The 13,616-nt window shown below is 44.0% G+C and overlaps 1 protein-coding gene across 10 annotated transcripts in view; it reads right to left on the bottom strand.

The window, feature by feature from the left end:
- LOC137414235 (ecotropic viral integration site 5 protein homolog) overlaps positions 1-13,616 on the bottom strand; it is a 139,894-nt gene that overhangs the window by 95,118 nt on the left and 31,160 nt on the right. For all 10 annotated transcript variants that reach the window (XM_078774344.1, XM_078774347.1, XM_078774342.1 and 7 more), the window contains 4 exons: positions 11,288-11,646; positions 2,625-2,796; positions 2,440-2,524; positions 1,373-1,509 (listed from right to left, as the gene is read on the bottom strand). In XM_078774344.1, coding sequence (XP_078630470.1) covers positions 1,373-1,509; positions 2,440-2,524; positions 2,625-2,796; positions 11,288-11,646 — 753 coding nt within the window. The remainder of the gene's footprint in view (positions 1-1,372; positions 1,510-2,439; positions 2,525-2,624; positions 2,797-11,287; positions 11,647-13,616) is intronic.

Consider the following 13,616-nt stretch of genomic DNA (forward strand, 5'->3'; position numbering starts at 1 on the left):
TCCCGGTCGATCGCTGAATTAACGCCAGGAGGGTTGACTCAGCCTGTCATCCTTCCGAGGTCGGCAAATTGAGTACCAGCTTGCTGGGATGAATGATCACGGTGTGTACCCCGGTTTAGAATAGGTACACCGTATCTTTGCGCATCGTAAGAGCGTGACCAAGGGTTGGCGTCAGGAAGGGCATCCGGCCATAAAAAAACTGCCTCAAACAGGGAACCATGATTGTCATGGGGCCCGCAAGGCTGACCCCCGCTCTAGCGGGGAAAATGGCCTTAAAACGATCATTCATTCATATTCATTCAGATATTATTACAAAAAATGACATAGTGGTTAATGATCGGGTTAATTGTTATTTCATATCATCAATGTTAGAAATAAGATATCTTGGAGCACACTCTCCTTAGCAGCTGCTAGAATCGTGTGTTTCGTGAGCTCCCTGTCACCCGAAGCTTTGTGTCTGTCTTTTTCCCCTTTATCCCACTGTATTTAATGTCGCTTAATCTTTTCTCCATTATTATTATTTATCTCCCTGTGTGCTACCTTCCATGTGATGGTGGTTCCACCTATGCTACCTTTCGGCCGATGGTAGCTCCACATGTGCTACGTCCATCGGAGCGGGTCCGGTGCCATGTGATGTCAGAGCTGGGCATATAAAATCTATCATAGAGGCGAACACCAGGAGTTGAGGGAGTAAAGTTGAGGGAGTACGCCAAGATCAGCCATAAGCTCACTTATGTGGAGATGGAGAGGGAGAACAGAACAATGCAGCGCACCAGACTTTTCCCAGTGCGAGCTGTAGTATGGGCTCGCCTCCAACCCCAAACAGAAAAGGCCACAAAGGCTTGCCTACTCTTCGCGAAGTCTGCTGTGGAACCTTTTACCTCCACCAACGAATGCCGGCAGATGGGATGCCCATTTTAACATCCATCTGAGGGATATTGATGACTAACATCCATTGGAGTCCATATAATTATATCACATTGATGAATCACCCTGCCTGTGACACACCAGGATGACAGTTTATAGCTGGGTCGGGATTCAAACACAGGATAGACATCTTAAGGTGAGTGTGCGCACCACTAGGCCATCATACGTCGAGGTATGCATACTCGCCATCCTGCCTAGAGGTGTGCATATAGCACACACAAAAGAGAAAACGTATGCGGAGCCACACAAAAGCCAAATTTTAAAAATAAGCGAGTTTTAGAAAAATATTCTTCTAAAAAGCATGTGTGAACAATACTCTTCACTTACAACATGTCTGTATGTCTGAAAAATATATTTCCAAGTTTATTGAAACAAAAAAGATGATGGTCCTGCAATGCTCATAAAAATTAATGTGTTGTACACCATGCCCATTCCTGCATCCAACCTTCATGATGTTAAAAAGTGTTTCCTGCCCAGGGTGTGGTGGCCGGAACAGCTCATGTGATGGAAAAGTACGAGCAATATCTCTGCGTATAAGTCTCTCGCATGGTGATGCTTGCAAAAGCAACTCAGCGTAACGCCCTGAGGGGGAGTAATACACGAACACACACCTACGTTAACCAACTTGACAAATGAGTTAACTCTCGGTGACCTTTACTCTACCTGATAACTGTCTGATTAAGCCAGCCATTCTTCTTCTTCTTCTCCTTCTCTTCCCTTTGTAACTGGTGAGGTTCAAAAGTACCAAACTTCTGCCCTGCCTCAACGACGATACTCCTTCACTTCCCCCTCCTCGGCCAACTCTCTCTCTCTCCACTATCCAACCACCCTCACCTTACTGATATCCCTCCTCACCCAATTTCCCATCTCAACCACGGTTTACCTCGTTTCCTCCTACCTTGCTCCCTCAACCTATCTGCTCTCTTTGCCATTCTCTCTTCCGCTATCCACACCTAGTGCCCAGCCCGTCTCAGCCGGCATTTCACCAATCTCCCCTTTAACTCATCTGCACCCCAATCTTTTCCCTAAGTTCATCCATCCTCCTCCTATCCCGCCTCTTCACTCCCGCAATCCACCTGGCCCAGTTGTTCACGCAAACCTGCAGCCTCTGTTGTTGTCTCTGTTCATGCAACCGTTCCCTAACCGTAAAGGTAGGCCGGCGTCACACACGACATGAAAACTTTCCCTTTCAATATCCTTCATATCTTTTTGTCTGCCATTACTCCCTCCACCCTCCTCCACACATACACACCCACCTGAATCCTCTTCATCACCTCTGCCTCAGACTTACCATACACTGAGGCTTAGGCCAGCCTTACCAAAGATGGAGACTTAAGCAGCATGTGTTATAATTTAAAAATTTGGCGGTTTAACACATGCCAATGTGGTCATTAAATTGGCATGTGCTATAATTTAAAAAAACAAACATTCAACCAGTATAGTTAAATCTAGAAATGCCAAAGCTCTTATCACACCACAAAATAGCTCATAAGATTTCTTTAAGAAACTGACCTTTCTCCGGTGTGTTGTGAGCATCACATAACAGCTGCCATACTATCCCACGAAAATGATGTGGAATGCCTTTTCTCACCAACTCCTGCTCACCATCACAGAGGAGACATATTGAGCTGTACTTTAAGCTCGGCACTGGCACTGCGGAGCTGTGATTTATCATGGCAGAAGAAAGATAAACCTACTTTGACATTTCGATTACGTCGTTGGCCAAGGTCAGCCCACTCTGAAACGATGCGACCCCAGCATGCCCAGTATTCTTCTTCCGAGGTGGCAGCTTCAGGGGCAGCCGAAGAGAGTGAAACGAGGGAGGGTCGATGATGCGGAGGTGCGTGGCGGCTGTCAGCCTCTATCAACCTTGGGCACAAAAAGGGCTTACAGTATTCATGGTAAACTTATAAATGGCTGCATCCCCTCATGTTTCTTGTTTTAACATTGAAATAATTGTCACATTAAAGGCTCGTTTTGGTCTGCATCGGTATTCAAGAAAGACAATACAGAAGGATACAGAAGGAACTTGGACGCAGGAGGAGGTCATTCGGCCCAAAAAGCCTGTGCTATATCTACACCATATTAATACAATGCAATAGTTTATTAACTTACAGACTTGGCATTTAATATGGAATATTTTTTTTGTGGGGGTGAACTTACTTTTCAAGATGTCTTAGAACCAAAAGTTCATTGGAATTATGTTGAAATTATTCTAGATTTTGTTAATGTGACCTTTAAAATAAACAAAAACCACATTTGACATTTCAAAACAAATAAATTGATCCTTGAAAGTGATGTAAACTGATATCGAACTCAATTCATGGACAGTAGTGTTAAACTTCTGTATGTTTTCCAGAAGTATCTCTTTATTTTGCACATTAGCCAAAAATTTTTTTTAACAAAAACAAAAGTTAAATTACGACTGGGATTAGGGACAGTAAAATTACAGTTCAGTACTTCGTGTAACCCCCACGAGCATTCAGGAGAGCACGGACACGTTGAGGCATGCTGTTCACGAGATTTGCCAAGGTTTTGACAGGAATCGCTTGCCATGCAGTGACAATAGCCTGCTGCAATTCACGCACAGAGGCAGGCTGCTGGTCCAAGTGGTCGATTTGACGCGTTAATTCTGCCCACAAGTTATCTATCGGATTCATATCCGGGGACATGGCAGGCCACTCCATATGCTCTACACCATGGTCAGCAGGAAAGTGTTGGATCATGCGAGCACGATGAGGCCGTGCATTGTCATCTTGGAAGACAAAGTTTCCTCGAAAGGCTGCACGAGCAAATGGAAGCAATGTTTCTTCCAGAATGGCCCTGTACGTGAACTGGTTCAGGTTTCCATTCAGAACAACCAGGTCAGTTTTGCCCCCTGCATGAAAAGCAGCCCAAACGGTCACCCCACCACGTCCAGCTTGGACTCTTGGCACTATACAGTCTTTGTTGTAGGCTTCATGCACTTGTCTGCGCACTCGGATGCGGCCATCTTGACGATAGACCAGAAATCTAGACTCGTCACTGAAGATCACGTGATTCCAGTGTCCTGGCTGCCATTGACGGTGCTCTCTGGCCCACTGCAATCGGCGCTGGCGGTGTTGTCTGGTCAGGCGTGACTTTCTCAGGGGACACCTGGCACGATAGCCTGCTTGAACCAGTCGTTGGTTGACTAGCCTTCTGGATAAAGGCACATTTGGCAGTTGCTGCCACTCAGCCCTAAGCCGATTAGCTGACTTGGTACGGCCATTGCGGACTAATCGGTGCAGCTGGCGATCATCCCTCCGTGTGGTTCTGCGGGGATGTCCTGGCCTCGGCATTGGAGTCGGGACACCCCTCTGAGCATTTCTTTTCAGGATCTTTGACACCTGACCTTGAGTGATGCCATACTGCCGAGCAAGAGCACGCTGTTTCATGCCGTAATTTCATAAAGCCACCACTCCATGACAAACAGCATTGTCGAGTTGACGGACCATCTCCAGAGGAAGCGGCAATAACTTTTGGAGACGTGCAGCAGTTGTTTTCCACTAATACAGAACGCAACAACCCTTGTATACCCGACTGTGAAGCCAATCATCAAATGCACCTGTCCGTACATTTTGCCACGCCACCTGTGATATAATCCTGTTGTTGACTTCTTGCTGCGACAGACAATCAGTGACATGGTTCTTTTAACAAATAAATCACCAAAGTGTGAAAGAAACTCACCAGATTGATATCCTGAGTGAAGAAAGTAAACCCAAGTCAAGAAAAAAAAAAATTCCATATTAAATGCCAAGTCTGTAAATTCACTCAGGTTAGAGGTGTGGGGGTGGAGTGTGGGTGACAACAGTGGGGCAACCAAAGACATCAACAGGATGTTTTATTCACATATTCATTATGGCAATACACATTGTTATTATTATTGTTATTATTGTTATTATTATGTAAAATTCTACAATTGTTCGTTTTATTATATTTTATTTTTATTTAATTGTTTTGTTGTTTTTTGGGGTCGGGGGGGGGGGGGGGCGCAACATGGTTGTGAGGTGAGGGATAAACAAACAGCCAGGCAGCATATTCAGCTTTTGATGGGACACCTTCACAGACATCACAATCATGACACAATAATACAATCACATATCTATACCTAAGCTACCTACCAGTCCTGCTGAGGTCCATATACCCCTCTATCCCAATGCTTGTATGTAACCAATTGCATTTTAAACCTATCTACTGTTTCTGCTGTCGCTACCTTTCTAGGGAGACCATCCCAGGCATTAATGACTCACTGACTGAAAGACCCTTGCCTTACCACCATCATAACTCTCCTCTTCTTTACTCTCAGGCTAGCGCCCCTGATCCTTTCACTATTTACTCAGCTGAAAAACTCTTTAGCAAATATTTTGTATATACCATTATTATCTTAAACCATTTCTGTAAAATTCCCTCGTCCATTATAATAAAAGAGGTTGTCTCCTTCCGCCAATCCTCGGTTTAGTCTAGCTATGTCTGTAATACATCGAGTCGCCCAACGCTGAACCCTCTCTGTGGAAACTATGTCTTTTCTTGGATGTGGTGACCACAACTGTGCACAATATTCTCAATGTGGTCTCACTTAGTTCCTATAAAGTGTTAACACTATCTGCTTTGATTTGTAATTTATCCTCCCTGTGAATACAACCTAAAACCCTAAGGAATACAGCCGAGTCTGAGGGATTCAAGAGAGTCTTAGGGAACGTTTTCAGTTTACAGTCTTGGGTCTTAGGGAAAGGTCACGAATTGAAGAGACCAGATAAAGATGAGGGGTGAAAGCTCAAGGTTCAAAGATAAAAGGAACTTCTGCCCTAAAAGGATTACAATACGAAAAGAAAACTAGAACGGCATTCGGTAGAGCGCATACCTCCGCCAGGCTGACCAGTTTATGTTTTGTATCCCACTGATTGGCCGGATCTGGATTCGGACCTCAACCAAAATATAATCGGCTTAAACTAGTTTCATCCAAATCAGTCCACAGCTTTTTGAGATATCGTGCTACAGTGCATTCAGAAAGTATTCAGACCCCTTCACTTTTTTCACATTTTGTTGTGGCCAGACGGAAGCCAAACAGTTCAATCTTGGTTTCATCAGACCACATCATCTTGTTTCTCACAGTCTGAAAGTCCTTTTAGTGCAGCGGCATAGCAAACCAATTGTGCATTTTGTGATGGAAGCACCAAATTTGGCAGAATGATAGAATATTATATGGAGAACATTTTCAGATATGGAACCACTTTGGAATTCACCCCAATGTGGCCGCCATATTGGATTTCAAAATGGCGGCTTTAAAATCTTTAATTACAAATATTTCTGGTTCTATACCAGCTACAGCCTTGATTTTAGTGTCTGGATGTACAAACTTGAGGTCAAGGAATTGAATGGTTCTACTTAGAAGTTGATTTACTGACGCCATATTGGATTTGCACTCATCTCTTGCAGTTGCTCTTTCGTTGTATATGTCATATGCACGATGCTGCAGTATGTGTAGGGCAGCAACAGTTACTTGGTGGGCGCGTCTTGTACGGCTGACGTGAGCTGCACGCAAGAAGGTGTCTGCTGTGCCAGCTGTTGCTATCTCTGCCTGAACCAATGCCTGTGTCCAACCGCTGTCTTGCAGCCAGTCTCCTGCTGTCTTCAAAGCTGCCATCTCTGTGTGTAGACCACCCAGCATGACCACAAAGAGATCTTCACCATGTGTGTCTGGCCAGTTCCATTGCACCTGCTTGGCGATCGCATAAAGTGGTTGGTCCAGTGTGACGACGGGTATCTGTCCAGGGTTTAGCTCATTGATCGCTGCTTTCACGACATCCATGGCATGGCGGATCATTGCCACTGAGTGGGCTTGGTCATGGAAGAGGGGAAGCAAGGCAGTGGGTGTGACTGTGATACTAGTATCCTTGGCCGATTGGTTCTCTGCATGATGTGCAGCCCAAGAAATGTTTCCTGGATTCTGTGTGTCACCACTGTCACATGCATCCTTCACAGTCTGGAGCCACCTCTTCTCTTTATCCAGTTCAGCTTGTGCAGGATTCCTCTGCAGCGACGCCTGGGTTCCAGCTGGTACAGGGTGGCTTTTGGCAAGTGAACTAACTGGTTGTACATCTGTGTAATACCGTGGAAGGTCCTCCACAGTCTTGACATTTGAGACACCCCCGATGATGACAATACCTCGGTCTGTGCCTTGATTGTCATAGTCTGGATGTTGTATCAATGAAATACCAGTTCCGTGGAAGGAGTCGTGTGCTGTCGTGGAACTGGGATTGTGGTCTATATTATCCACAGCTGATGTGGTGAACACTCCACCACGGAGCTTTGGGGGACAGACCACCTTCTCCGCCCGAAAGCGCTGACAGACCCCGTTCCCCAGCTCTGCAGAGATCCGTAGCACTCTATCATAGGCAATGCTGATCCCTAGTCCAGATAATGTGTCAACCAGTTCCCTCTTTCTCGTATGGGCATGAAGCATCAAGCCAAGATATATTGGCAAAGGAGTCTCTTGACTAATGCTGTGTCGTACGTCTGTGCCTGCACCTCTCCTCTCATGCTTCACACTGTTGTATTTGAGAAGTTGAGCTATTGTCACAGACGCCGATGCCGATGACTGACATGCCTGATCTTTGATGCCTGCGCCCTCTAAAATCATGGAGACCATTGTCAGCAGCAGTTGTGGCACAGACTCTTCTTGACATTTGTTTGAGAAGGACCCATTGAAAGGCTGAGATGACTGGAACATATCCTTCCTTATAATCCCTGCAGCTCGTGCCAGGTGCACAACATCACTGTCAATATCATGTTGACATGCCTTGGCTAATGCACTGCCAATGTCTTCCTGAAACACCAGCAGGACATCTCTTCCCTGCCTGTGCTCCTGCAGATCAGGGAAGTGTGCCAGGATACGCTCCTTGAGTCTGGTTGTATGGACTCGTGTTTCCAGCACAACTCCGAACTGTTCCATTCTCATTGTGTAGAGCTTGGTGAGGTCTGCCATTTTGAATACAGGAGCAGTGTCTTCTTCTTTAGCAGTTTCCTCTATGTACGTTACCAGTTCAGCAAGGACTATTGCTGAAATGACATCTACCGTGCTCTGGCTTTGCTCAGCAAGCTTTTTTCCTGCCCTCACGCGGTTGTATAGGGATGTCAAACATTTCTTATGGTACTTGGCCTCTCTTGCGACCATGTCCCCAGCACTCAGTTGGGCTAACAAAGTGGTATCCTGAAGAAACTCTGCAGCCTTGCGAACGTGTTTATCTAGTTCCAATGTCGCTGCTTGATGAAACTCCAAACCAAGCTCTTGCTGGCAGAAGAAGCACAAATTGTCGCATATGCTATCAACACAAGCTGCCTGAGACCTAGTAAGCTTGTACTTATCTGTGATTGTACTGGGGATAGGGCTTCCCTCTGAATGACTTCTCTTCTGTACCCGCTGTAGCTTGGTAGTGTTATATTTCACCCTGCATGACTTGTGCCACTTGGCTTGGTGGGCAGCTAGAGTGGCAGCTATCCCTTGGCCTTCATCCAGTCGTTGCAAGTCCATGTCTTGTGGCAGCTTGCCTAGTTTATTGAATGCTGATAGATTGTCTTCAAGTGTCTTGTATCCAGCACCTGCATCAGTTCTTTTCGTGACAGCAGGACACTGTAGGGACTCTCCTATATCAACTTGACACAGAACACAGAGTTCCCAGTCCAGTGGCGTCTTTGGCGTTGAAGTTACATGCTTGGTAACATGAACTAACTTGAACTGCTTCGACATGATTGAAACCTGGATGGAGCAAACAAACAAAAAAGTCGTTTAATTAGGGGTTAATCAACGGACCAGCATGTTTTATCTACAGGACAATACACGACCCCCCCTGAAATTTGACACCAAATGACCTCTTTTAGGGGTATTTTTGGCTGAAATTTTCAAATTTTTCACTCCCCAGACCCCTAGATGTTCCCTTGAGCTCAGAATCGCCGCTGTAATGTGTCTACTGATGTTAGAAAAGATATAGGGTGAATGGGGCAATAATTGTGCCTGTAGGATTTGTTTCCACCACCCCCCCTAAGGGTTACAGATTTTTAAAGCCGCCATTTTGAAATCCAATATGGCGGCGACCTTGGGTGAATTTCAAAGTGGTTCCATATCTGTAAATGTTCTAAATATAACATTCTATCATTGTGCCAAATTTGGTGCTTCCATCACAAAATGCACAATTCTTCTTAAATTTTTGCTATGCCGCTGCACTATTTAGGTGCTTTTTTTGCAAACTCCAAGCGGGCTTTCATGTGTCTTTCACTGAGGAGAGGCTTCCGTCTGGCCACTCTGCCATAAAGCCCAGATTTGTGGAGTGTTGCAGTGATGGTTGTCCTTCTGGAAGATTCTCCCATCTCCACACAGGATCTCTGGAGCTCAGCCAGAGTGACCATCGGGTTCTTGGTCACCTCTCTTACCAAGGCCCTTCTCCCCCGATTGCTCAGTTTGGCCGGGCGGCCAGCTCTAGGAAGAGTCCTGGTTGTTCCAAACTTCTTCCATTTAAGAATTATGGAGCCCACTGTGCTCTTGGGAACCTTCAATGCAGCAGAGGTTTTTTTTTTAGGCTTCCCTGGATCTGTGCCTCGACACAATCCTGCCTCTGAGCTCTGCAGGCAGTTCCTTCGACATCATGGCTTGGTTTTTGCTCTGATATGCATTGTCAGCTGTGAGACCTTATATAGACAGGTGTATGCCTTTCCAAATCATGTCCAATCAATTGAATTTACCACAGGTGAACTCCAATCAAGGTGTAGCAACATCTCAAAGATGATCAAGAGAAATGGGAGGCACCCGAACTAAATTTCAAGTGTCATAGCAAAGGGTCTGAATACTTATGTCAATGTGATATTTCAGTTTTTTCTTTTTAATAAATTTGCAAAACTTTCTAAAATCCTGTTTTCTCTTTGTCATTCTGGGGTATTGAGTGTAGATTGATGAGGGAAAAAATGAATTTAAACGATTTCAGCATAAGGCTGCAACATAACAAAATGTGAAAAAAGTGAAGGGGTCTGAATACTTTTTTAATGCACTGTATACATTGTTTTTGGCCCCATCTCTCAATGGTGAAAAGCACTTTTAAAATTCTGGTATCCAGATCTGGACCTTCACTAAAATCTAAACATTTCGTCCTTGCCACACACCCAACCTATCTACCAAATTTCGGCCGTATCCGACCACAACTTTTTGAGATATCCTGTTCACAGACAAAAAAAAAAAAAACAAGAGTGAAACATAATCTCCATCCACTTTTGGTGGTAGAGGTGAGAATGAAAGGAAATTATGTTAAAAAGATGAATAGGAGATGGAAGGAGTGGAGGAGGAGGAGTTGGAGGATAAAGAGGAGGTAAATGGAAAAATACAAAATGAGAAGAAAAAAACAGACAAATGAAGACTATTTTTTTGGTATACCAAGTCGAGGCTCATATAAGAGCTAACACATAGAACACAGAACAAAGGGAGTGGGAGACAAGAGGGGGTGAGAGAGGGAAGCACAACAACAGTAGAGAACAGGGACATCAGGAGATCTGTGAAAGGGAGGGCTGGGGCGCCATGGCGGGGTACACAGGCTAAACAAGATGGACACTATAGGGACTTTCAGGAAGAAAAAAGGCAATTTGAAGGAGGTGGATTTGAGGTGGATTAACAGGGGTAGAAAAGATCAAGATTTTGGATGGTGGAAGATAAGAGATGGTGGTGAACAGCTGTTTTGAAGACCTGGAGAGAAGAATGGAATTGAAGAGTGTGTAGGAGTTTGTTCCAGAGGCAGGTTAATATTAAATTTTTTATCAATTTTTAAAATATAAATAAAAACAATCCGGCAAAAAAAAATTACTCGAATTTTTAATTTGCGTTTTTGTTTTTTAACTTAATTACGTTATGATCCCAATAAAATTAGTTTTCATTTTCCCGCTTTGGGTGTTTTTTCTTCTCCTTCTTTCTATTCTTTCACACTCCTTTTTCTTCTTATTCTCATTTTCTTCATTACATTTTACCTGCATTTTTATCTTCTTTTCATCTGTTATTAGAATCCATTAATCAATGGTGCAAACTCATTTTGGTGTTTGACCCTTGATCTTTCCCCCCTATTTTATCTGGTTCCCTCGCTGTGATCTCCCCTCTTCCCACATTTTCTGATTTTGCTTTTAGGACTAATATTTGAAATGTTCCCCAAACATGATTTCCCATGGCAGATTAAATATTTTGTTTTTCCCTCACCATCCTACCTCAACATATTGAACTACCTCACCATCCCCAGTTTTCACTTTTCTACATTTTAATTATCAGCTGCTTCTTTTTTCTTTTCTTTTTACACCATTATGCCATTCATACCTGTTCTGTTCTTCCAATCTTTCCAACAATTCCTCCTCTTCAGGTGATAAAACTGGTGGTGGCGGAGTGGGGAATGGGCTTGTATGTAGTGGATTGGAACCTCCCTCTTCACTTTTAACCTGCTCGAAAAGTTCTCCAGATCCCTGGTCATTTCCAGAGATGGAAAGATGAGGCAAAGAAGAGGGAGGGGGGTGGATATGGTGCAGGCCCTCGAATGGAGGACAAGAGGAAGAAGACGGCTCATGTCCTACTGGGCCCACTGGCCCAGCTGCTGCAACATGTGTAGCCACTTGAGTGACCGTCTGTTTAACCCAGGAGAGAGTGGAGGTAAGCCGTCCACTCATGAGTTCACCAACCACCTAAGTATGGAAAACAAAAACAAAACAAAAACAACACAAGCAGATAAATAGTATAACTTTACTTGAATATCTGCGAAAATGCCAGGTAAAAAATTTAAAAAATTTAAAAAATACATAATACATCAAAGTCCCAGACTATTAGTTAGGCAGTTAAGAGGAAGCATCGTTCATTTTTTCAGGAAAGCACCAAATTTGGCACAGATGTAGTATGGACCTATACAATATTGTTTTCCTGAGGGGTGCCCAAAAATTCAGAAAATTCAAAAAATCCAAAAAAACGTCCTGGATGCCGTGAAAAAGGGGAGAAAACGGGTATTGATTCGAACTGTAGATTCTGATATTGTGGTCTTCGCAATAGCACACTACTTTACCTACCAGTCACACGGTGTGGAGGAACTCTGGATTGCCATTGGCACTGGTAAAAGCTACCGCAACGTTGCCATCCATAAAATTGCCACCGGCCTTGGCCGCAGGAAGTCCGAGTCTTTGCCATTATTTCATGCCTTCACTGGCTGCGACAGTCATTTTTTGCCCAAATTGGGAAAAAGACAGCTTGGAGGGCTTGGGAGGCATACCCCAGCATCACGCAGACCTTTCATGTTCTCGCTTATAGGCCATCTGTGGACGCTATTACTATGGAACTACAGAGCATAGAAAGATATGTTGCCATCCTCTATGACCGGACTACCGAGATAAAGACAGTGAATGACATGCGCCGACACTTGTTCACGAAGAAGGCAAGAACAATTGATCACATTCCCCCAACAGCAGACGCCTTCGAACAACACCTAAAACGTGCATGTTTTCAGGCTGGACACGTATGGAGTCAGGCACTTGTGCCCTACCCAGAACTTCCATCACCAGCTGATTGGGGCTGGATGAAAACAGGGACTTCTTGGACACCAATTTGGACCACAATACCACTGATACAGGAGGCATGTTCAGAGCTTACAAGCTGCCATTGTAAGTCGGCCTGTAAAGGCAACTGTAAATGCTCCAGGGCAAATCTGCCCTGCACATCACTGTGTGACTGCGATGGACAGTGCTTGTAGTACTACGCGTCTGTGCGAGAGCCTCCATCTTTCAAGTGCCCACAAAATTTTAAGTTAAAACTGCAACTGTGTGAAACTTTGATTAATTAATACCATTCCATTGTTATCAGAGACCAATAGAACAATGTGTAGCACTTGGAATTGAAATTTTACCTAAAATACTATGAGAGATTCAAGGAAAATGGAAACACCATGGTGGCCATCTTGAAATTAAAGATGATGGATGCCAATCTTTATGCAATTGACCCCAATGGATTCAGAGACCATGAAAACGTGGGGTATGACACTGGAACTGTGGTGTTATCGCTCATAGTATAGAAGTTATTGAGGGAAATAGGTCACAGAGGGCGGTCATGTTGAAATTCAATATGGTGGCCACCAGGGGTTCTGAATTTTTGGGCGCCCCTCAGGAAAACAATTGTATAGGTCCATAACTACATCTGTGCCAAATTTGGTGCTTTCCTGAAAAAATGAACGATACGCCCTATTTTTCGGTCTTAACTGCCTAAGTATATGTCAACTGCAAACAAAGACTTCATATTCATTTGTAAATGGCTCTAGCTATCCATTAAACTATGGTCACCCCTGAACCAGATACAAACATCCACAAAGCACTTACAGTCACGTGAAAAAGTAAGTACACCCCATGTAAAGTTTTGACTTTTTCAACATATTTCAACATACAGCTATTTGATCTTCATTTCAACAATATTGATAGATAAAGGTGATATAATATAACAAATATCATGAAACATTTACATTTTGTAGTCCATTATATAATTTTAATAAACATAAATGCAAATTTCGCATGTGGAAAAAGTAAGTACACCCTTGGCTCTAATAGGTGGTATTGCCCCCTTTGGCAGAAACAACCTCAAGTAGGCGTTTCTTATAACAGTCTACCAGTCAGTCTCTGTC

This window comes from Myxine glutinosa, chromosome 3 (genome assembly GCF_964187855.1).
Source record: "Myxine glutinosa chromosome 3, kmMyxGlut1.1, whole genome shotgun sequence".
Lineage (NCBI taxonomy): Eukaryota > Metazoa > Chordata > Myxini > Myxiniformes > Myxinidae > Myxine > Myxine glutinosa.